At 32.8% G+C, this 25,034-nt stretch overlaps 2 protein-coding genes across 2 annotated transcripts in view; both read left to right on the top strand.

Moving 5' to 3' along the window:
* LOC127855047 (uncharacterized) overlaps positions 1 to 25,034 on the top strand; it is a gene marked incomplete in the record, with an annotated part of 514,210 nt that overhangs the window by 228,843 nt on the left and 260,333 nt on the right.
* LOC127855054 (anterior pharynx in excess protein 1-like) lies at positions 4,326 to 24,644 on the top strand. The gene is made up of 6 exons (XM_052390393.1): positions 4,326 to 4,447; positions 4,803 to 4,882; positions 22,267 to 22,335; positions 22,670 to 22,770; positions 23,209 to 23,304; positions 24,534 to 24,644. The coding sequence occupies exons 1-6, from the start codon at positions 4,442 to 4,444 to the stop codon at positions 24,611 to 24,613; spliced, it is 432 nt and encodes a 143-aa protein (XP_052246353.1). The 5' UTR covers positions 4,326 to 4,441; the 3' UTR covers positions 24,614 to 24,644.

The following is a 25,034-nucleotide window of genomic DNA, read 5'->3' as shown; positions in this document are numbered from 1 at the left end:
TAAAATCAATGGTGCAAGCTCAGAAACTCCTTCCGATTAGTTCTATTGCCTAAGTGTGTCTCCAAAATTTTGAAATATCAACGTTAATGGTTAAGTTTATGGAGTACAGGACGTTTGACAATTTTCATCGCCGAAAAAAAGCAAAAACCCTGTTATCTTAAGGGGCATGCATTTATGCGGAAAGCTTTTTCTTAGAAGTTATATCATATGTAAGTACGAACAATACCTTAAAAGTTGGCCTTTTTAAAATTAAACTAAATAGCTATTTAATTTTCTTTTGATGTACTGCCATAAATAATTGGACATTTCACTATCTTATCCACATGGTAACTTTTTCTTATAATTAAACACATTTTTGAATCCAGATTTCTCATTTTAAAATAAAATAATACGTGTATTTTACGATGCTGATATTGTCGCTTAGGATATGAACATAAGCGATCGTAAATTTAATTTTTACTTTGTACTTATTTTTTGTTCATACTCGATGTAAACACATCGCTCATTGGGAAAACGTATCATTTATTATTATTGGGATGAAAAAAAAAATAAACGTTAAAGCAAATTTCCGTTATTTTGCATTATAAGTTTAAGCTTCAAGTTTCCAATATTAACTACTGTAACTAAAGCGGCTGGCTTTATAGCTGTCATTGGTGGCGTGGTGTTGGTTACATAATTGATGCAAGGTAATTTTGCTAGCATAGCTTTGACAAGTGTAGAATTAATCAGTGGTAAAAGTCTTAAACCAAATAAGACGGAGTAATTGGATATTCTAGTTTGGAGGTAACTTCAAAACATCTACTTTTGTATTAGATTATAAAAAATGCTTTCAAGCAAAATTCCGTAATTTTACCTTACATTTTCAAGCGCCAACATGCAAGAAAAACTAACGTCAAGCTCCAAAATGCAAGTAAACTTACCGACACTCACGTTATCTGGGGTTAGTTCTTTAATTGACGCTGGGGAAGGTTTCATAATTGATGCCATTCACTAAGATTGCTGGTACCAAAGTTTAAATAATCAAAAGTATATGTCTTAACTTATTATAAGGATTAATTCGCCATTCCGCTTTCCTGCAGGCTTCGTTTTGATACTCCTTTTACAGTAGATGGAGTTCGCGATAACTCAACCGTCAGATTTTATCTTCTAATGACTTTGATTTTAATTCTGTATTTAACATGAAAAATAATGTCACCATTTAGTCCACACACATGTAATAAACTGGGTCATTATAAAGGTTGTCATTAATTCGATGATGATTTTATTGCAAGTAAATGTATCTGAATTGAAAATGATACCAAAGTAATCAAATCTCACTAGGAACTGCAAATGATTATATTAACGTGACAACCTGTCGACCATTATTCTATATTCATCATTTCATCTGGCATAAACATGGATGCAACAGAGTAAGTTCTTAATTTTGCATTTTCTAGTGATAATCAACGCCTATTTGTATCATCATTTTCGCTGTAAGCAGCAAGCAGAGGTTAAATAACGGTTGGTACTGAAAGCCGTATTTGAAGGTCTCGTGAACCTCCCAAAGTGCCCCACCTTTGTTTATAAAACCGCACCAAACAGAATTGCCAGAAAAACCAGGATGTTAGAAAACATATGCTTTTCGAATTCTCTCGTACTTAATGACAAGTATGTTATAGTCTGTCTATGTACATACGTAACCATTACTTAAAGGACAGACTTGCGAACGTGTATATTTTGTAACATATTTGAAAGCTATCGGCTTTTCCTTTTTGATGTAAGAGTTCATTTAAATGCCTGTAAGGATGCTTGTTTAAACGTAAATACTTCTTTTCATAATTTTAATAATGACATTTCATGGAGTTTACATCTATGATTTTGTTAGGAAATCGACACAAACACATTAAATTTGAAGAAGTTCTTTTGATTGTGATTTCTTACTATTGTAATACGAAATTATAGCATTCAGTTGAACCATTATGGAGTTTAATTTCCTATAAAATAGATTATTATTTTATGCCTTAACTTGGTGAAGAGTAGTTTTGTAAAATAAAATGTTTTGTATAACATAAGGGATGATTTAAAAAATCGAAAGAGAACATTGTTACCGTAATCGTCAATATTAAGAAACCTTCGAAAACGTAGCAAACGACCTAAGAATGAATATTACTGTTACACCTAAGTGCTAAGTTTACACTTAAAGATATTTTGTAAAAACTATATTACGCTTACACATTTTTTGCAACGTTAAATCACTAACGATTTGTAGTAATTTATGCATGACTAAAATGTATGCAACGCTATTATATTTGACGTTTTATGTTTAACATATTTACCACCACGTATATTAGTCTTAAAACACTAATGATATACTAATAATTATGTTGCGATATAATTGTTGTCTTACATTAATATGTCTATGTTACAATAAAACATTTATGATTGTCAAAACATTTGTAAGACAATAAGACAAACACTAAACATTATATGTTGCTTGTACGTTCATTGTATTCTTCAATTTATATACTTCTCTTCAGCATTATCTGACACTGTAGCAATTGAAAGTGACCATTTACAAATACTTATTGATTTAAGTTACAATGCCTTTAGCGGGTTTTCTGATATGGGTTATTGTCTGCACAAACTTAATGTTAGATTTTATGATATTTTTACAAAGTATACTTCACAATCGTACAACTTATCTGCTGGCTTATGTTATCTTATATTTCCGCTTTGCCGTTTCTAGCACTGTCTCATTGTGCTATTACTTTTATTTACACTACAAAAATATATAACATAATCATGAAGCTGTCGTACTTCATAATTAATTATACATATCATTCACAATCTTGGCAAGGACGTTGCTGAGCTAACGTTTTATTATCGGTCTATTCACATTAGATACGGTTACACGACGTCACGGCCTGTCTGTTAGCGTCTTCGGGACAATCGTAAGGCGTTCTAGCATAATCGAAGCGTTTACTTTGAATATGTCTTCAGAAGTTTCCGTAAGACCTCTGCCACAACGGGCTACTGATCCTACTGGATTGTTACGGTGAACAATGACTGGGTTAGATCGAATAACGGCCGTTGGTCATCGTAAGATCGCTTAAAGATGGCGTGGAAAATTCATGAACTCAAAAGGCGAAAACTGATATACTAGATATGTTGACAGAAAATGCCTATCTTCAATTGCAGAGTCATAATTGAAAAACACACACACCACCAACGTGAGCTCTTACGCAACTTCATTGACTTGATTAAAGATTTAACCAAAGATGGCACGATGGCCATTGACATTTTTTGAGATGTTTTAAATTGACGACGGCTTGTGCATGGTATCCCAGAACTCTAAGGAAACGTCAGCAGCGTAGGAATTCTCAATGGTCAGATGAGTGACTTCGGTCTCTCTGTCGATACACATAATACTGGAGATCACGTTTGAATATCGACATTGCCTGAATTAGTATAAATTTAAAGATTTAGAGTTTAAATTCCACAATCTCATTCTGTAATAGCGATTCCGTTCATCGAATGAACGTTTCAATAAATACGTTAACCGCGGACTTATCATTTTTTAAGCGTCACTTTATACCGACAGAAAGAAACTGATGTTCATGGTTTAGTTTACGACCATTCTTTGTTATCAATTGTTGGGGTTGTACCTTCGAACTTTGAAGCTAGAGATCATACCCATCAGATAATAAAACTATTGTCAAAATCTGTATTGTGTACTAGCGTTGACATAAGACACTATCTGGTGGAAACATTTAATAAAATTGGTACCTATTGAAAACAACTGCATGAAGTTTTATGACAAGCAATTAATCATATTATCTATACTTCTCATTTGATTGACCTTTGCTTGAATGAAAGATAAAATTATAATCAAACGGTCATCATAAAAAAAATCATATACATGAATAATAAATCACTTTTCTCCGTAACATTTTACCAACAAGTGTAACATGTGTGTGTACATGGTTTCAAGGTCTGTTTTACATATCGACAACTAAAATCTGTAGTAAGAAAGTGCCTACAATGGCCTGTTTCTCAACACATATTTGCTTGTTTAAAGTGGTTAAAGCTTAATGATAAGTGGTATATGAATTTGGAAATCGCCGTACGCGGATTTCAAATTCATTAATGTTAATCACTATGCAATTATAGTCGGACAATCTCGAACGATCTGAATCACGCTCATCATATGAGGAGGATTCTTTTGGAAATGCGTAAAAAGCGTTTCCGATTGGTAAAGGGTTAACCGCCATCTTCAGGCCATTACAGAGATCAGATTGCAACAGGAGACAATTGTTTGAAGTCTGTATATGGCAGTGAAAGATTAGCAAACTCAATACGATTGCAGTTTGCTTCGTTGCCTTAATGTTTTCAATGAATGTGTCGTGTTATCGATCAATGTTAGCCAAGACAGACGCACATTCGAATGCAAGGATAATTTACAATGCAAGTAATTTAAATATTAAAACATATTTAACCAAGTTGCATGCATTTGAAGTCTTTATTTAATACATTTCAATAACGCATTACATGCTTTATATTTATGGTGAAACAACCATATTACCCGCATACGTTGCCTTTGTGCAATTCGATTCATATCAAACTTTATGTGACGTGATGGGGGCGCTCTGTGAATCTGATCAAAACTTCCATGTTCTGAATCTTCCGCTCGCCGAAAAAGTAAGACGCAAAAGCCAATTGTATGTTTTGTCGATCGGGAATGCTAATTTTACAACTTTTGTTTAACGTCTGTTGTCAAAGTGGATGGACTTTTCGTTTATGACTCGCTGATTTTCTTTTTGCAGGCAGTCATGGTGCGATATATTTCGTGTTTTGCGCTGCTGGTGGCGTGTTTGTATGTTGTGCCAACCAATGCTTGGCAAGGGTAAGACGATATTCTTTGCTAAATAATTATTATTTAAAATTAACTGTAGAAGATCGCGTGTTGACAAAATAAATTCTAGTTTCACTTGATTATTGTTTCTCCAATTGGCATTTAGTTAAATTGAGCATGCGTATTTCTAGCATTTTCATCATTTTTACTAAAAGTTCCATTATAACTACCGTCGTTCGCATTACGATTTAACGATATTGTTCTTCCTCCGTTGAATGTAAAAGCGGTTATTCACAACATTTTATTCAGTACTATTATAACCATCGACTTTGCACAGCTATAGTTTTAAACGTTTTCAAAGCCCTTTGAAGAGGTTATATTTCTATAAAAAGCAGCCCTTGCACATTTTCAATCAGGCTTAAGTAAGTCTGTTTTAGTAACACACTGTACTATAATATAAAATGTGCCTTCCAAATCATTAAAATAAACAGTCTGCACGTCTAAACATGAAACTATGATTCTTTTTAAGGACTTTTTCACAGATTTTGGCATTTATTGAAGTTTGTCATTAAATGCTTTATATTGATAAATGTAAACATCGGATCTAAAACGCTCCAGTAAAAAAATAATTAAATTAAAGAAAGAAAACAGTATCCCCTCAACTGGGCTCGAACCACCGACCTCTGGAGTAAAAGTCTATCGCTAAGACCACTAGACCAACCGTGCTCATACAAGAAGCGATGCACATGTATTTAATACTTTGTATAAGCACTCTTCGTAGTATCACAAAATATAATGAAAACAACAGAACTATCCGAATTAGTCAACCTTTTCGCGTTGCAACGCTTAATAATTTTCAGGATTTAAAATCGTCAAAAGATGCATATAATGGATATTTTAGAGTAAGGTAAATATTCAGAATAACTGTTTCCTCACAAATATCATAAATAAAACGAAAATTTGCGAATTTGAAACTTTTTTTCTATTTTGTCGATTTACCAAAACGTGAAAAGGCCCCTTTTAATATGGCACGTTTGCAATCAAGCCGACACCTGTCTTTTCCATAACAAATCGTTATTTTAAATGTGCGCGCCACAACTCTTAAATTTAATATTTTCATGTCACCATTATTGTTCTTTGTATGATGCATGCTTGCATTTAAGCTGTACTCAAATTTAAACAAATAGCATCACCTTGCTATGCAATTATTACAGTATTGCGATCTGTAAATTAAAATATTGCATATTTAAAGTTGAAACATGGATTGAAATAATCCGCCCACAGTCTGATAATCGAGTATTTTGCCTTGTCGTTAAGCAAAATAATACAATAAAGTTCTGCATGAACGTAAGTAACTTTAGAAGCATATACACTTCAGTCTTGCTCGAATTATCACATTCAGATTTAAAAGGCTATCTTCAACACACTTTTCAAAGTATTGATGAACATTCGGATTTTTTCAATGTAAATTTGCATACTTTGGCGATTTAAAGGGGAAAAGTGTTCTGTTTCGATTTTCGTGCAAATAATGTCAATGACGGAAATAAATGATGAATACTATGTATTTGACGTGTTAAAGCCACACGTCTTATTTGGCATAGTAAATTTAAGTATAAATAAGAAACATATTATATCTATGCCAATAAGAATATATCTGTTGGTTACAAGGAAAAAATCCGTCTTTTTTGCGCTTTAAAACTTAAAAGTAATCGCGTTTGTCGAAATGGACGTATACGTCTATAAATCCTACTTCCGGTTTTAAAAAGCGGTACCGTTTGAAAAATAATAAATTACTTGATAACTAGGCAAAAGATTTAATGACAATTTTGCACGCTTTTAAATTGCATTTATATGTTTTTATTAACCTGTATTTCATTTCAAGGTCAGAGGCTTTAAAGAACCTATTCACAGATTTACGAATTGTTAATACTTTATATTATTAAGTTATCAAAGTTTGTATCATGAAACGACGGTCGAAATTGAATTATTGTTGTTGTGTTTTTTTTAAAACTGCTTGACACACACAGTAGCTGATATGATGTAAAAGAAGACAAAAAATAATCGTATGATCAGGATTGCTCACGTGCTAGAGGCGCTTAAGATTTGGCCCTGAGGACACGGGTTCGAATGTTGGTGACATAAACGCGTGTCGTTTATATACATGTTGTATATATATATATATATATATATATATATATATATATATATATATATATATATATATATATATATATATATATATTATTTTACTTAATTGTGCATAACAATTTTACATGTTTATTTCTTACATGTGCACCTATTTATCTAGTTTAAATGTAAAATTGATGTAATCTGTAAATAAATGTATGCAGTGTCAAACATATGTTTCGATGGCATCCTTATCGTGGTTCGAAATAACGCCTACAAGCATAGCTCTTTTGATGCCACGTTAAGTCGTTGAATGAAACACTTAAATAATACATGTACTTAAATACTTGAATTCTTGATACTTAATTCTGAATACTTAATTCCTTTCAAACATATAGATTGCATTAAAAATCGCCATCTGATGGTGTACTATATCGCTCCTTAGAACTTATTTATTACATACCAACTAACAAATGCTATAATACTATATATACTATTTTAATTAAAATCAAAAATTAAAATCAAACGTATAAATACATTATTAAGTTTAACTGAAATTCTTTTGAAACGTGGCCTCGACGATACATTATTGAGAACAAATACCGATAAAGTTGATATCATTAATTTTGATTATACCGATATGCTGATTTTATTCATTTTCTCTCGGGCTGTGCAAAATTCAGATTACAACATCGATTTGTAGATTTTGAAAAACAAGTAACACCTTGAACACACTCAAATACACTCGCTCACAAACTAAATACATTATAATCATTTTTTTCTGAAGAAAATGTTATTGCTTTGTATGTTGAATATACACTGATGTGTGTGAAAGACGAATTTGCGTTTGTATTTGCAGTCAGTGTTGTAATTAAATACTGAATGTATTTACAATTCAATTGCACCGTTCCTGTCGCGCTTCAGGAATATCGAAATTCAAATTTGGATCTATTTCAGTCAATGTTACCCCATAACACTTACCAAACGCAATTGATTGAAATCACGTATTTAAATCATCATTCATTAACGTGATATATATCGAAAAAATGAAAATACCACTTAAGCTTTATACCTGCTTCTTCACACTTGGATAGGTTAAAAAAAGCTTATGGATTTATACCAACGATGATTATGTACACCAGCAGTTATGTTTGAGTAAGACTTTTATATCCATGTCATACTCGAAAGCGGTATCACTTAATATAATTGATCTGGTAAAACGCAAAAAACAAGAATTGACAATGGGCGAATGTTTATTTTTGAATCGAACGATACATTAAACGTTACCGTCCTTTTCTAAGTATTTTAATGAAACCTGAAACAGGATGACTTGAAATTCGAATGTATTAGACTGTATCCCCGTAGATTGTGGTCGCTCTTTATTAATCAGAATATGTTCACAATAGAGCAGTAGTTATAAGTCTTTTCCGCTGCCTGCGCCGTGCGTCGTACAGTGTAGTGTGCGTCTTGCGGTCAACATTTACCTAATTACCACAAGAGTTTGACGAAACTTGGTGACAATGGTCATATAAACAGAATCTGAATTGTGGTAATGTGTTTCCAAATACAGTAGGTCTGTTTGGGAAATTTAAGACATATGTTCTGATCACTCTATACGCCATATGTATGACACAAACAAAACAACTAAAATAGTATTATAAAATTTGATTGCAAACATTTTTAAAATTAACGATAACGCTATTAAATTCTATAAAATCTCTAGAACGATCGAGTCATTGATTTTTAATAGTTAAAATAGCAGCAAAATTAATTTCAATGAAATTGTACTGAAATCAATATATATATTGAAAATAATACGCCATGGGACAAAAATTGTACTGAAATCAATATATATATTGCAAAATAATACGCCATGGGACATAGCTGTTTCATCAAAGTGTCAACACACAAACCACAGTTCATTTGTATGAAATTGACTGTTAAAATAGATTATAGCTTCAGAAAACAAACTATAATTTAGAAATGAAAAGAGACCGAGACATATAAGTGGTTGCATACAAAAGTATGTTTGAATTTTTTTACGCTTGATGTAAAATATCAGTAGAACATTTCACAATAACGTGAATGTGCAAGATTTGAACATATGGAGATCGTGTACATAATTTTATCTCATAATTTCGTTGAAATTTCTCAAGGCTTGTCATATGATATATGCGTTGACACTTTGACACAATTATCAGCATGTTTATAGAAATTTTTTAAGTATTTTTTAAGTTAAAGTATTTTTACGTGGCTTAACGGGTATATCACTGAATAATCAAAGGAAAAGCGAATATTTTTAAGATCATTTATATATCATTCTTCGATCACTCATGCTTTAATAACGACATATTTTTGTAAATGCGCTCGGTGATGATTTTTACTGAATTCTCAAAACCCCAGAAAGATCGATTGTGTCAATAAAATTAAGGTGGTGGGAAATAACAGTATATTTACTTTGCTGTACACGTGAACATAATAATTTGCTTTAACATGATAGTTAGGACTAATTGGTTTTCATATTTGTTCAAAATCAACAGACCGTTGTCCAAAAGAGTGTCGGTTCAAGGATGCTTCGATAAAAAGCAAACAACGCTCCTGCATTGATTTTCAATCCTAATGTTTGGTTGAGTTAGTTGAAGAGAGGGCGCTACTTGTTTGCATGAGAGAAGCTGCGTCATTTCATATTTCAATGTGTTATTTGCGTTTCAATAAATATATTTGATTTTAAGATCACAATAGTGTTAATGTGCTGCTGTAATATAATATTAAATGAACGGCCGATTTAAAACAGGTTATATTGAAATAAGCTGATGTTGAAATCATACCATACACACGACACATATCATCCTGTGTATTGACTCTGTTTATATCAAAGTCAGTAGCATTAATTGAGACTGTTGCAAGTTCACATTCTAAATACGATACAAAATTCTTAATATAGGCACTTTATTCAGAAGTTTTAGGATATTCATCAGCCTTGAAGATTAGCACGAAAAATGTTCATTTACGCGGAACACTGTTAAAGATAATTATATTATAATTATATTAAAGCAAATGTATACCATTAGGTTTCATAAATAGTATAATACTTGCAACGGTAATTGTTTTGAAGTTTTTGCATCTACACGTATGTGAAATAAAATTCATTTTTTTTAAAATTCGGATTTCTTTTCATTCACACAAAGGTGTGCGAAAGTAGACGCTATCCATTTCTTATTAAAGCGAGTCTTACGACTATTTGAATGCTTTAAGCAGCAACGATCATAACAGGAATTATTGAATAAGCTCTACACGACTTGCTGCAATCACTAATAACTATTGTTTGAGACATAAACTATCAGTTTTATTTACTTGTATTCACATCGAGGTAAAACATGTCTGTTAGCGTTCACTCACTGGAGACGACAGTTTGTACCAAAATATAACTCGAACGTGAATGAGCACTTACGACATTTGTTAAATCTTTGCTACCCGGCCTGTGTCATTGAAGTGAACTCATAAAAGTTAAAACTTAATTAAATTATTTGTAATTATGATACGAAACCAGTTAGGTGTTGACCAAAAAGCGAACGCCAATAGAATATTAGGAAAAATAAATGCCAATATTGAATCAATAGTCTCATACGTATTTACGCACTACTATAAAAATATATCAAAACAGTCATCAAATTTTGGTAAAGATATTTAAATGAAAATATTAACACAATGTACGCTGTGACTATTTCCGTATCAAAAAGGCTTTCATGAAATTGTACATGTTAATTAAAGTAAACGCATGCGTTTTAAAGTGTTTAATTTATGATACTATTATTTCAATATTACCCTTTTAACTACATTACAAGTTGTGCGTGTAGTTCATGATATGTATAATCGGAGTACCGTGCTAATGGCGGTGAATTTACAGCTTAAAAAACTATAAGTGGGTTCATACAACTGCAGGTTTTAAGTTTTGCTGCTTGCTTTTGCTTCATTAAAGGGATCTTTTCACGCTTTGGTAAATTGACAAAATTGATTTTTTTTTTTTCAGATTCGTAAGTTTTCGTTTTAGTTATGATATTTGTGAGGAAACAGTAATACTGAACATTAACCATGCTCTAATACAGCCATTATATGCATCTTTTGACGATTTTAAAACCTAAAAATTATAAAGCGTTGCAACGCGAAACGATTGAATAATATGGAGAGTTCTGTTTTTGTCGTTAAATTTTGTGAAACTACGAAGATTGCTTATATAATGTATAAAATACGTGCAGAATGTGTATACGGCGGAAGAGCTCAGTAGGCTAAAGCATTTTTACTTCATGACTCTGGCAGGACTCCAGGGGTCACTGGTTCGAAACCTGCTCCGGGCAATGTTCTTTAACTTTTTTAATTTTTTTTCTTGATTTTTTACTGGAGCTGTTATGATCCAATGTTTACATTTATTAATATAAAGCATTTAATGAATAAGTTTAAAAAATGCCAAAATCTGTGAAAAGGCCCCTTTAAAACATATGGTTATTGGAGCGTACGCAAAAGCGCCTGAATGGATAATATTGATTTCCTGTTTAGTTTTTCTTTAGTGAAGTCGTTTTACATTTCTAAAGGCGTTTACATTTTTAACTTTTGCAACTTTTACCCGCTTTGCGAGCATGTTAGTATAGAAACGTTTTGTAAAGTAACCGACACAGATGTTAAAACATATTCGAATGGCATAACGGGTAAATACCACTTGCTTTTAACACAATAACACGTGTTGAAGAACCACTTTTACTGTATTACTCGATTAATTATGTTTCAATTTAAATGTTTTGCATTACCAATCATCTAAAAAAGCACCGAATCTAGTTTAGTATTTCCAATCAACAAATGGTGAAACTGTATTTTATCAATACAGAACGATAAAGACAAAACATGATTGTTTCAATAGTATGAATTTAATGTGTAGAGCTCGTGCACAACATACTTATCACGGAAAGTCGCTTTTCATTTCTAAACACGTACCAAAATTTAAATATAGAATCACACTTTCGCACGAGCGTTCGCTTGGTATTTTAATTAATTTTGGAGAAAGCCCCATACACCTGTAAACAAATACGGTACTTTGATGATGATGTATACCTAAATCAAGACAGCTGTCTGATCATTGTTGAAACATTGTTTTTGTAAATAAAAGCCCAAATTCCGAGTCATAAATGTTAAATAATGGCAATAGTCAAATGTCAACTGAGGTCGCCGTGGCGAGGTGGATATGGTGTCCGCCTAGCGATCGGGAGGTCACGGGTTCAATCCCCATTGTGGGAGCTTTCTTTAGATCTCCTCCATAGACACCAAGGAAACTGACTCGAGAGCGTTTCATATAAGTCTTAGGCTTGTCATGCAATCGAGCTTAAATAAATAGGTTAAAAAAAGCCAATAGTTGAAAAATCATTCAAATACTGTTTACTTTATGACCAGTTGAAAAATCATAATACACCAGTGTTGGTCTTAAAGCACCATAAACACTACCCAACATTATTATGCTTTACAAAAAACACTTCCTACACCAAAAAGTGCCATACGAAATTAATTAACAATAGGAAGACCCTAAATAAAGCAACACTTATGTAAAAACGCCAAAATACAAAAATGTCGCAACTTTTTAGCATCTAAAATTCGTTTGCCGGCGGAATCTAGATTCCTTTAACTGGTTATCTTGAGTCAGGATCGAATTCATTCGGTTTGCTTTAATTTGCATAATTTTGAGCGCACTTGCCTGTGCTTTCTATAAGGTCCGCTCGATATAATATAATCCAACATTTGTTTTCCGTTGCTGCAAGGTATTTGCATATTGATTCCCAATCAGTTTTAATTTGTGTAGTTTAAATATTGATTTACTTTATTCAGTCAATTGATTATTAGTTTTTGGAAAGATTTGCTCAATTAGACATTTTCAGGAAAGTTTTATCTAAATTTCTTGAATTGTCAATAGTATTCTTTTGAACTGGTTTGTGGTTTAAATACTTTTCTTTAGAAAACTGTCTGAGAGTGTTGTGATTTGTCATAGTTCAGTGTTAAATTGTTTATTTTCATTATCCAGTCATTGGCCGAGTACATCTATTACGCAAACGCCTTATTGGTCTGCTTGCTTTAAGATTCCAATAGAATTTATTGTCTGTTACTATTTAGGCATTTGGTTATTGCTGATTTAATCTTGTGAACTTCAGTCTCTCGAATGTTTGTTTATGAATATTTAGAGTGTCTCCCTTATTATTGTTCTTAGTATATACAGTGTTACTAAGTTTTGTAAACGGAGCATTGTTATATTAATGTCTTTTTTAATTGAAGAATTTGTTACATTTTAAATTTGCATTGCCAATCTTGTGTAAGTTTATTTATGTCATATGTAGTTGAGATGTTGTTTGCGTTACAAACATTGTAACAAAATAAGTAATTGCTTATTATAATTGAAATGTTTTATTCTGCACTATGGTTCATTTGATGTCAGCAAAGCAATAGTAACGAAGGTCTAGATACGGTTCTTAAACCCTCTACTAAAAATGAAAATAAAAAAAAGCTTACTAATGGTAGAAATCATTGTAGGAAAAGGGGAAAATGCTGAAAATGAGCAATATATCTTTATTTATAGAACGGTCTGCAACAACCTTGTTAAATAATGTTATTGTTTGGTAATGAGTAAAAGAGGTCTTTTTCATTAAACAACTTGATCGTTGTTTAATAAATCGTATGTTAATGGTATTCATTAGAAGCAAACAACACTCATTTGAGCACCTATAACAGAAGTTTGTTCAAAATTGACTGAAAAAATGTACATGCTCTCGTGTTCAATCTTAATAAGGAAATATATATCGGATGGCTCCAGTGCAGAAACGTTTAGACAATCTTGGGAACGAAATCGTTTATGTTTCTAAATACAAATTGTTGCAAATAATTTATGATTATTCTGTTATTATGAAGTAGAAAATATTCTGCACTTGTTCTGGTACTGTCCTTTTACCCAAGACATTGTTAAATTTGTTTTTGATATTATTTGTAGAATAAGACCAAGCATACCTATTCATATCAAATGACAAGAAATAAAACTTTGGATTTACAAATCCAAAAATAAATGATTAAAACATAGTATTCCAGAGATTTAACGGTATATCTTTCATTGTCAGAGGAAAAACAGACGGACAGACAGTGAGACTGCTAAATGCAACCTACTGGTGTCATAAAAAACAAATATATAAAAAATTAAAAAAAAATGCTACAAAACATGTTATGCTTAAAAGTATAACTCATTCCTAGTTGAGATAACTCAACTCAACTCAACTCTCAGCATGGAAACCCAAAGTTGTCACAGCAAATATTATCAAAAGCTCAGGGATTACTTTTATATGGACTAACTCATTCCATATACCCCCATGCCATCGAAGATTGAAATTAGAAATTAGTCGAATTCGGATATTTCAGGCGTTTCACTGGGTCAAAAAATATTGTTGCCACTAAATTGTATAGCCACTGTTTGCCCATACTAATAATATTTATTTGAACAATAATTTATATTGACAAATTTTAACATTCTGAATAATCATCATTGTCACCATGAATGAGCATAAACACCATTTTTGTAAGTCCCGGATTGTTTATGAGCCTCGAAACTTTTAGGGACCCCGAAAGACCGACAATATAAAGACTATAGCGATTGTTTTCTTATTCTAATAATTAATATTTCGTATTGGCATTATGGTATTGAAATGACATTATATACTTATAAAAGGACATTTTATGTCTTGCGAGCCTTGACATTGGAAGCAAACATTTAACGAGTGAAATGGACTGTGCATTGGACACTGGTGTTCTTGTTGGCACGAGGCGATTAGGGGCCTCTGCGTGGGCCCCAAAATGTTAACTGCCTTTGGGCACCCAAGGTGCTTAATCTGGCATTGATTACAGTCATGACAGAGTAACATAATAGTTATAATAGAAGCTATTTATTTTATGATACTTTATTTACTCATTAACTTATGTCAACATTATTGACAGTTTAAGTGGGTCGTGAAAGTATATGACAATGTCACATAACACTCTACTTGCAGACCTCTTTATCCTCCTGCCAAAACAAGATGTTTATTTGTTGTAATAATAACTCTATGCCCCAATTTATGTTAACATTCATCATGATTTAGTAAAGACAGTCTTTTAAAATTCTTCGAGGGGCTGTAATACTTAACTCTTCTGTCTCTCATGTTGTTGTTAAACTCTTCGCTGACGACAATTCTCAGTTGTTGCGGTCGAATGAGTTTTGCCCGATGCCGTCTCGGAAGTTGTCGGAACAAACAAGTCTTTTGTGTATATGAGTTATATGGTAATTTACTTTTTTAGAAAACTTACTGACTCCAGTTCTAAAACATTGACATTCAGAGATGCAGAAGTGGTATTTTCCAATTGTCTATGGTTATACCTGATGTCGTTTTACCTTCCCGCATGAACGACAACTCTTGCAATACGTAATTGGGTAATACGGACACATAATGATTATTCATGAGAACTACGTCATGCTTTCGACGTTGCCAGAAGCCAATACCATACAATATACTTGACAGTCTGAATTATTTTTAATAACGCGTTCGCTCGAAAATGTTTGGACTTCGTCGCAGATTCTAATGGAATATAAGTATTGTCCCACAAAAAATTGTAAACGAATATTTTGTATTTCGTTAAATCAATGATACCAGACAATATCTAGCGAGGAAATGTTGCATATTGCTATAAGGAACACTGACTTTTTAAAGGGTTAACTTGATTTTACAAAGAATTTGTTGATTTTGAGCATGTATGGGGCTTAACAGTGTTTAGATTGAGACAACGTTATTCAAAACTTATAAATAAACATGAATACCGGGAAAATGAACAGCGCCGTATCATGTACTTTAAATTGATTGGACCTCAACTTAAAGATATGTGTGGCTTACGTTTTAATGTTGTCGCAAGCAAAACGAAAAATGAAACTTACTCACGGTGCCTAATCAATACGGATAATATCGGAAACATTTGAACGTTTCCGGATAATACCCGAAACGGCACCGGATCATATCAGAAATATATTGACTGTTTTGAGGTAAGTGTGTTCTTTTATTTCAATATCCTTTTTTTAAGTCAACATTTTTCACCAAACCATCATTCCACGGAACAGCACAGATGTTCATTAAGTAAATTGTATTCTCGTGCTTAGTAACAAAAACGTCAATATGCAGTGGGAACCTATATTGTTCAACATTTTATGCGCAAAACCTGTGAAGTAAAATGCAGATATTGGTCCATATAACAATGAATTTCAAACTTCTGAGCTAGTTTCCTGCTGAAAAAGGCCGCACAATTCTTGTGAAATCATTCCCATGATGAGTGACGGTTTAGTTTGTAGAAAAACAAGTATATTATATGTCGAGTGCTGGCAACGGATAATGCATGAAGTAGACACCGGATAATAGCCGAGACTAATGAATTTAAGTACATGTATAGCACGTTTAAAGAATGTATTGGATTCTGCTGATATGGTTATCATTTAACAAATATCTTGAATACATATTGTTAAATGAAATGGGTCTGATGTAGAACGCGTGCTATTGTTGAACGACCGATTCAGCAATAATATTTATAAGATATAACCCGTTGATTGTTTTAATATAATATTTATATACACGACTCGATATAAGTTTGAAAAAGGAAGTTTTAAGACCAGTTCAGCAGTGTTAATTGTAAAATATGATTGTTGTCGTATTATTAGTCTTTTTTAACCATTTTTTTACTTGTGTGTGATTATAATTATAATTGATTATTATATTTAATATTAGGCGAAATCAGTTGTGTGTAACCTATGGTTTGGATTAAGAGATACTTCCCCAATCGTGATACTTCCCTTGTTATCAATTGCGCACTTCAAATGCACACATAGTTAGGTATTTGTCGTTTTTGGATTAATTCATTATCAACATTTAGAGCCAGTATCTGTTTTATTTGTACATGATGTATGTTTAAAGGGGCCTTTTCACAGATTTTGGCATTTTTTTAACTTATTCATTAAATGCTTTATATTGATAATTGTAAACATTGGATCGTAAAAGCTCCAGTAAAAAATCAAGAATAAAATTACAAAAAGGAAAAGAACATTGCCCGGAGCAGGTTTCGAACCAGTGATCCCTGGAGTCCTGCCAGAGTCATGAAGTAAAAACGCTTTAGCCTACTGAGCTATTCCGCCGTGTACACATACTTGACGTATTTTATACCTTATATAAGCAATCTTCGTAGTTTCACAAAATTTAACGACAAAAACAGAACTCTCCAAATTATTCAATCGTTTCGCGTTGCAACGCTTTATAATTTTTAGGTTTTAAAATCGTCAAAAGATGCATATAATGGCTATATTAGACCATGGTAAATGTTCAGTATTACTGTTTCCTCACAAATATCATAACTAAAACGAAAATTTGCGAATCTGAAACAACTTTTTTCAATTTTGTCAATTTACCAAAGCGTGAAAAGATCCCTTTAAAGTGATATTATGGGCATCTAACAGTTTATAGGTGTCTATCGCAACCGTTGTTTATTTTTGGTGTTTTCACTTTAAATACATTTATATTTGTTAATGCAGCATCAACATACTAAAACAATATCCCGGAAAGAGAAAAATAATGCATTTGAATATCAACCGTTCTTTCGTTTGACAACTGATCACGCATGTACAATGTGGACCTAAATTTATTTTCAGTGCAGACTCGTTTATACGACACAAAGACACAATTTTGTTTTACGGGATCATTTCGGCATACAGGACTTAATGAGTCACGTAAGATATCGAATATAAAATATATTTTTATAAACAACTGGTAGCAAGATGAGTTGCAGATAACGGGTCAGTAACCATATTTCAACTTACTCTGTTGACCTGTTAATTCTTTTCAGCACAATTCAACAGTGAAAAATGCCCATAATATCACTTTAACATAAAAAAGTTTTCATTTCATGATTCACTCATTACTTTATTCTTTTTGTTTCAGACTTCAGTGCCCTAACATCTGACTTAAAGTTCGAGATAGAATATGGTAAGAATAGTATTAGTTGATAAGTTAATTCAATGGACTTAAGCCTACTGTTCGATATTTCTTGGATTCGATATAGCAGTGGACTGATTAATTGTACAATTTCTGAGTATCATTAACTTAAAACTGTATTGGAACAATTTATCCTGCTTTGATTTAACTGCTTTGCCCAAAGTAACCACGGAGGAAAAGGATGCTAGTTGATTGGTTCAATCCCATGACGTCGGAACACTAGCTCATGTCAATTGCTATAATTATGATAATTTATTTCAGGATGTCACGACGAACCGATGTTTTTTCCGGGTTTGAAACTGCAGAGCCTGAAGAGAAGCAGGAGAGTTGTGTGGTTTTATCTGTAACTGTTTCCCGTAGTAATGCAGACAGATACAATTTTGAATCTGGAGTGGATAATTTATTGTTTTAGTTGGGCTGCAACAATCATGAAGATGAAAAAGCCACCGAGCAACCGTTAGATAGCTGTTTACATTTAGAATGTTCAGTTGAAACTTTTGTCAACAATAATAATTATATGAGTGCAAAATATGTGACAACAAATATGGGACAAGAACTGGCTACAAACGATATTTAGTAAGCCATATATATGTAATATTTGTATAAGCTTGTAAAAAGAAAATTGCATTAAATTTAAGGTTTGTTGTAGATACCAAAACATAATTATAATTTCTGTTGTGTATTGGTATTGTCTATAGCTTTTGTTGAAGTCTGTCAATATTAATATGTTTCTGAAATAATAGAGATTTACCGGTGGTTCAATTATTCTTGGAAATATGTAATTGATTATGTGCATATGGGTACACCGCATCATTTATCCCTAATATGAAAATAGTGAAGCTGTGCCGACAGTGGTATACAGTGTACTACTTATTGGAATCCTGTATTGGTCGAGTTCCATAATTATTTTCTTAATACGGTTAGTAGACATCAATTAAAAACAAATAAACATAAATGTATGATATCCCTTATCTTGTCATGTTTACAATGTACATAATTGTTACCATGTCAGACATCTTTTAATGTTAAAGGGGCCATTTCACAGATTTTGGCATATTTTGAAGTTTGTCATTAAATGCTTTATGTTAATAAATATTAACATTGGATATAAAAAGCTCCAGTAAAAAAATCAAAAAAAAAATTAGAAAGAAAATAGGTAATCTTCAGCAGGGCTCGAACCAATGACCCCTGAAGTTATGGAGTAAAAAGTCTCGCTTTAAGACCACTTGGCCATCCTTCCGGATACAATGACAGGTGTATTTTATACTTCATATAATCAATCCTCATAGTTTCACACAATATAACCACAACAGCAGAAATCTCCAAATTAATAATTCGTTTCGCGTTGCAACGCTTTATAATTTTAGGGTTTTTAAATCGTCGAAAGATGCTTATAATGGCTATTTTAGAGCATGGTACATGTTCAGTATTACTGTTTCCTCACAAATACCAAAACTAAAACGAAAATTTGCGAATCTGAAACAATTTTTTTTCAATTTTGTCAATTTAACCAAACGTAAAAAGGCCCCTTAAAATGTTATGAACTCCTAACTATTTTAATAAATTAGCGTTTTCATTTCTCTATAGATTAAATTAATTTTAGAAAATATTTGAAAAAAAGGATATGATTTGATTAACAAAATAGTTTCACTACGTGGCAAAAGTCTATGATTTGAGGTAAAGTTTCACATTATTGAATTTGATTTGTACAAAACATGTTGCAATTTTGTAGTTATACGTTTAAAACGTGTATGTCTATTACTTTAAAATACACATTCTTGAAGTGTTTGTAAAGTAATGAACTTTTTGTATAAACCATGCAAGCATGAATGAACTAAAACATTGTACTGAATACAATTGTTAATAACAGTGTCAAACATAGTTCGTTCTATTCCATGTTGACCAGTTTGGTCTCCTAATGTGGTATTTGCAGATATGAACACTGACTCATCCTTATTAAGTAAGCTTCAATGTCTCTTTTTAGGTTGACAGAATAAAATATACACTATCCTATTGTCCTGCAATGTTATGCCAAGACGAGTGGTTAGCGGCAGAATCTTCGATTCATCACATTTGTGGTGGCGGCGTATTGGCAAACAGCCCCTTGCGACTTCATGCGGTTTACTTATATCGGACCGTTTAGATTTTCGTTGCCGCTTTCCGCGCTGCGATGGTGAATTAAATGCATGATTTCTGTAAACAAATAAATATAGTCCAAAACAAATTACATTAATGCAGCCATTACATAAGAATCAAAGTAAAATGTTAATAAATCTAGCGGTTAATTGGAATTTAAATACACGACAGGTGGTACTAATGAAATGACATTTCATGGGTGCTTTAATGTCTATTGCGCAATACCTGGAAGTTAAGATCATAAGCTTTTCTTACAAGAAATAATACGCGTAACAAATATCTGCGTTTAATGATTACGGTACGTTCTTTATCTCCCACAATCTAGAAACCTATATACGCCAGTCGTAATGAATATCTTTGAGTTGTAAGCACATGCCTGGAAATTGCAGCCATTTCGGTAGTTCAAAATTCGTCACCAACTTCAAGTACTATATTTAACGTTAAACATACGATGTGAACATGTTGTTTATAAAACAGGCTGAAAAGCACGTACTTATCTGTATATGTATCAATCGATTTCGTGTATGATCCAGTGTGGTGTTTCCGGACTTTATCCGGTGCCAGTATATTGTGGTTTCGTGTGTTATTCGGTGCCCATGAAATCAATATGCGACCCTTTTAAAACGCAAATACTCACGTATGTGAAGTTGCCAGTAATTTCCTACCATTTCATTATAATTCTGAATGACTATAACAATGTAAAGCAGTAGTATTAAATGTTTTTTTCTCTACAGTTACAAAAAAGCAAGTATTTTAATCTATTTCAAGACTATGAGGTAGGTATGATTGATTTGTTTTCGTTCGTTTTGATAATTTTTTTTTTTTTCATTACGAATTTTGAAGTAAACCATAAGCTAAAACACCATAATGTTCCGTGAGCAATAGTATTTGGCATTTTAACGCAGTTTGTGGCCAATTTCACGTCCAATACTAGGCGCATCCAGCATTTTACCATGTTTATTTTCCGATATGATCCGTTGCCGTTTCGCGTATTATCCGGAAAAGTACAAATGTTTCCAGTATTATCCGTATTGGTTAGGCACCGTGTTACTTGACATACGTGGGCCATAGTCGAAGTACTTCTTTATTTATAAGCTGCAAGTTTGCATGTCACAGACAAGATTTAAACTTACTGCTGTTAACCATAAACTAAATTTAAGCTGTTGTTTTTCGGGATTACCGTTCCAATCCACCCACTTATTAAGACTCATCACTGTCTCATAACCACGCGAAGCATCTTCCACTAAGGTGCAAAACTGTGTGCAAATAACGAAATTTCATAGAAGAAGCCTATAAACTCAGTTACATTTTGATGATTAGCATCGTACACGTCGGAAAGGTTTGGAACGGCGTGTTGCAGCACCAATAAAAAATGAAAAGTTACTTATTCGTTAATTTTGAACAAAAGCCTGTATTTGTAAGTCTACTCAGGAAGACAGTTTGGTACCTCCTGTCGCTTTACAAAATTTGAGCAGGCGTATCGTGTTTTTATATCGGATGTTAAAATTTCTTATTCAACACCGGTATATCCCCTTTTGATACATATTCTGTTTATATTAAAGCCAGCCCGAGCTTTCCAGTTAGCACAGTAGTTGGTATAAGCGCTGCTCACATAGGCAACCCGAGTCTCCTTGCACTTTCATAATGCAGCCTCATGCAGTTAAAGACCTGATTAAACTTGGAACTAGACTCAAACAGACAGCCCCAAAATTACTTAGAGTAGATAACATACATGGGGACATATATGTTCATCCACATGTAAAGTTGCTTTAATGAAGTATGCTGTGGGAATACATACTTGTCTGTAAGCCCTCGTATTCATTTTCCATTAGGTTTGAGTAACAAATGTGGCTTCATTAGTGATACCAAGTTTTTTCGAAAGTTTGACCCGTTGATATTGTGTTTGTCATTTCTTGACCAACAATCAAACGTGGCATATTCATTATCAAGATAAACATCCTTACCAAGTGTCATCTATTTTAAAGGATTTATATTGTTTTTAGAGTGGCAACAACTTTTTTCTTAGATGTGACCAGGCGACATGCTTTTTACACGTAGTCACAGTTTAATTAATATATTTCTTATGCATAATGTCAGTAACTACGAGACGTATCTTGTGAGACGAGAACGACTTAAAAGCTACTGTGTTTGTTGGTACTGGTGGTGGTAAGTAGTCCTTCGACTTTAAAGGAAAAACCAGCAAAAAATTTATTTAACAATAGGGACATTACTTAAGTCAAAGAAACCCAAAAACAACATCAAATACAATATTTGTTAAATCAAGTATTATATGTTTTTGCCGCATTATTCGTTTATGTAGAAATGTTTTGTTGTATAAGGGAACCGAACGTTTTCCAATACAACGACTAAAACAATTGCGTATCAAGTATTTCTTTACTTATTTAATGACGAAAACTTCGTAACAAATGTCTTTGAAATGTAAACCTGATTGTGTTGTATGAGAATGTTGTTATATCCAGTTATACACTTACTTTCCAAGGGGTTGTTCTCATCGGCGCTACTATTGGGAGACTTACTACACCTACGAAAACAGATGCCGTGTCGGATGGGATCACAATGGAAACCAAGATTGCATCATTCGTAAGTGATCTAACCGTGTAAATATAAGCACACCATCAACTGATAATTAAAATTGTACACATTACCAAAGGTTATAAACATAATGTCTTTTAAGATATGATTAGTTCTGTTCTTTAATATCCTTCTTAGACAATCCGTAAAACCACGTGGTTCACTTGTTTAATTTTTCCTCGGGAAAATCAATGCGTTCAATGATTTCTCTCATAGACATCAAGTACTGGTTCTTGTCCCAGGAAACGGACTCGAGAGCCTTTCAATTAAGCCTAAGGCTTTCTATGCAATCGAGCTAATATAAATAGGTTTAAAGTAAACTAAATAAATGCTGCGTAAATGATCTTTTCCTGTTTTGTGGCATTATTAAATGATCTTTATACCACTTCAAATTGAGGTTTTGGCAGCCGGAATGAACAAAGTGGACGTATTTCATTCTGAATTCAGCAATCTGCAACCCAAATTGCGCAAATGGCGGGACATGTCTCAACCCCAACACTTGCAGTTGTCCTTCTACGTCAAGTGGACCTTCTTGCCAGACACGTACATCCGTTTTGTTTTCTTATAAGTCATCCAATATCTGATTTTTAATCTGATGTAAAGTAAGTTGCTTTCGTTTCCAATCATGTTGCTCTTGTACATAAAAAAATAAAAAAAATGGATTATTTGTTTTGAACCCTTTTGTAGGTCAGTTAATCATTATATTTGTAAGTTTGTCCGTAGTTTTAACGTGATATATAAAAATGATATGATCTAAGATGACGTAATTCGGCATGATTGAGAGGAGATGAACACCACTGTCGATTTAGGGGTTAAATGAGTAGTTAACATAACATATACAGACCATTTCGATAAACAATGATGCAAAATTGTGTGATTTTGAGTTGAAAGAAAAGGATTACCACGATTGATATTGACGTAAAGTAATCCAAGATTAAAGCCACACAAACGTATAACATGTCAATCCTGAGCACGAATGTTCAAAAAGACGATCATATAGATTGTTATGCTAGCATTGTGGGATGAATATAATTGACCATATGAGGTAAAACGCCCAAGATTTTGCAGCTTGTAGCATGTGTTTTTTTCATGAAATTTCGTCTTTACATGTGCTGGTTAATTTTAAAGATGCTTCTGTGTTTGTTACTCTTGAGGGAGTAAACAACCCTACAACATACAAGAGATGATGAATAGATGAAGGTCAAAGCTAACAGTTGCAATTAAAAAAACTTCAAATATGAAACATACACTGATAACCGAAGATAACGTGTTAGTACATATTACAAGTCTACTTTATATTCTACAGTTTACAAACACAAAGTTCACAAAGTAGTGTGGTAAAAAAAGTATTTTTCTACTATCATATAAACATTTACGACATTAAAATGTTAAATTTGTCAGTTGTTAAAGAGAAATTAAACATTCAATAGTTGTGGACTGTTTATCCTAAAATATAAAATAAATAAAAAGAAAATAGACAAACGTACTTAATATTGCCACACTTTGTTGCAGCCGAACCTTATTCGTTAAAATCATAATCATATAAAGGACATTCAGTCAAATAGTTTAAGCGAAATCAACTAAACAGTAAATGAGAGGTTAAAAATACCAGATTTGGGACGTACGTCTGTATATACAAACCGAGGGTTTCAATGCTCAAAGCCTTCTTATCTGTGGATGCATGAAAATTATTTTATATAATTGCTCCTATTTATTTCTTGGTTAAAAGTGTGAGGTATACAAGTTTTGCTAACATCTCTTGTTCATTGCAGTGACGTGCTCCTATCGGCAACCATGCTATCCCGGAGACTGCAAAAATGGCTCTATATGCACGTGTTCGCCAGGATTCTGATTGAACAGCAGCGCCAACGGCTGCATCAAATGTATAAGCATTTACAATGCATCGTTAGAAATTCAAAACTAGGTCATTCCAATAAGCATTAATCCGCCCTCACTCTCGGAGCCAGAATAGCTAAATCAAATCCCTGCTGTTATTACCAACCACGTAATGATAGCAGAGCTATGTGGAACACGTTTTAATTTGGTACTTTTTTTATTTAGGTAATTTATGTTTTATTTTGAACCTAAACTTGTACACTATATTCCAAATATAAACGAAAATTATAATATGTTTTATAAAAGAATACTTTAGCAAAACTTACAAACGTATTAACACACCGGCCTTACATAATTTTGTCTGTGCAATGATTTGAACGCTTTTGCAACAGTTGAAGTTCATGAGAAGCTTCTTTTATTTTTCAACTGATTGGTTA

This window comes from Dreissena polymorpha, chromosome 13 (genome assembly GCF_020536995.1).
Source record: "Dreissena polymorpha isolate Duluth1 chromosome 13, UMN_Dpol_1.0, whole genome shotgun sequence".
NCBI classification, from domain to species: domain Eukaryota; kingdom Metazoa; phylum Mollusca; class Bivalvia; order Myida; family Dreissenidae; genus Dreissena; species Dreissena polymorpha.
Note: the sequence above shows the minus strand (reverse complement) of the source record. Positions and strands in the feature narration are given on the sequence as shown.

Bases quoted from the DNA above. Each gene is read 5' to 3' on its own strand.
- LOC127855054 (XM_052390393.1), top strand. The intron at 4,883-22,266 runs GTAAGACGATAT...GCATAATGTCAG, and splicing joins CCAACCAATGCTTGGCAAGG to TAACTACGAGACGTATCTTG. The intron at 23,305-24,533 runs GTACATCCGTTT...TGTTCATTGCAG, and splicing joins TGGACCTTCTTGCCAGACAC to TGACGTGCTCCTATCGGCAA.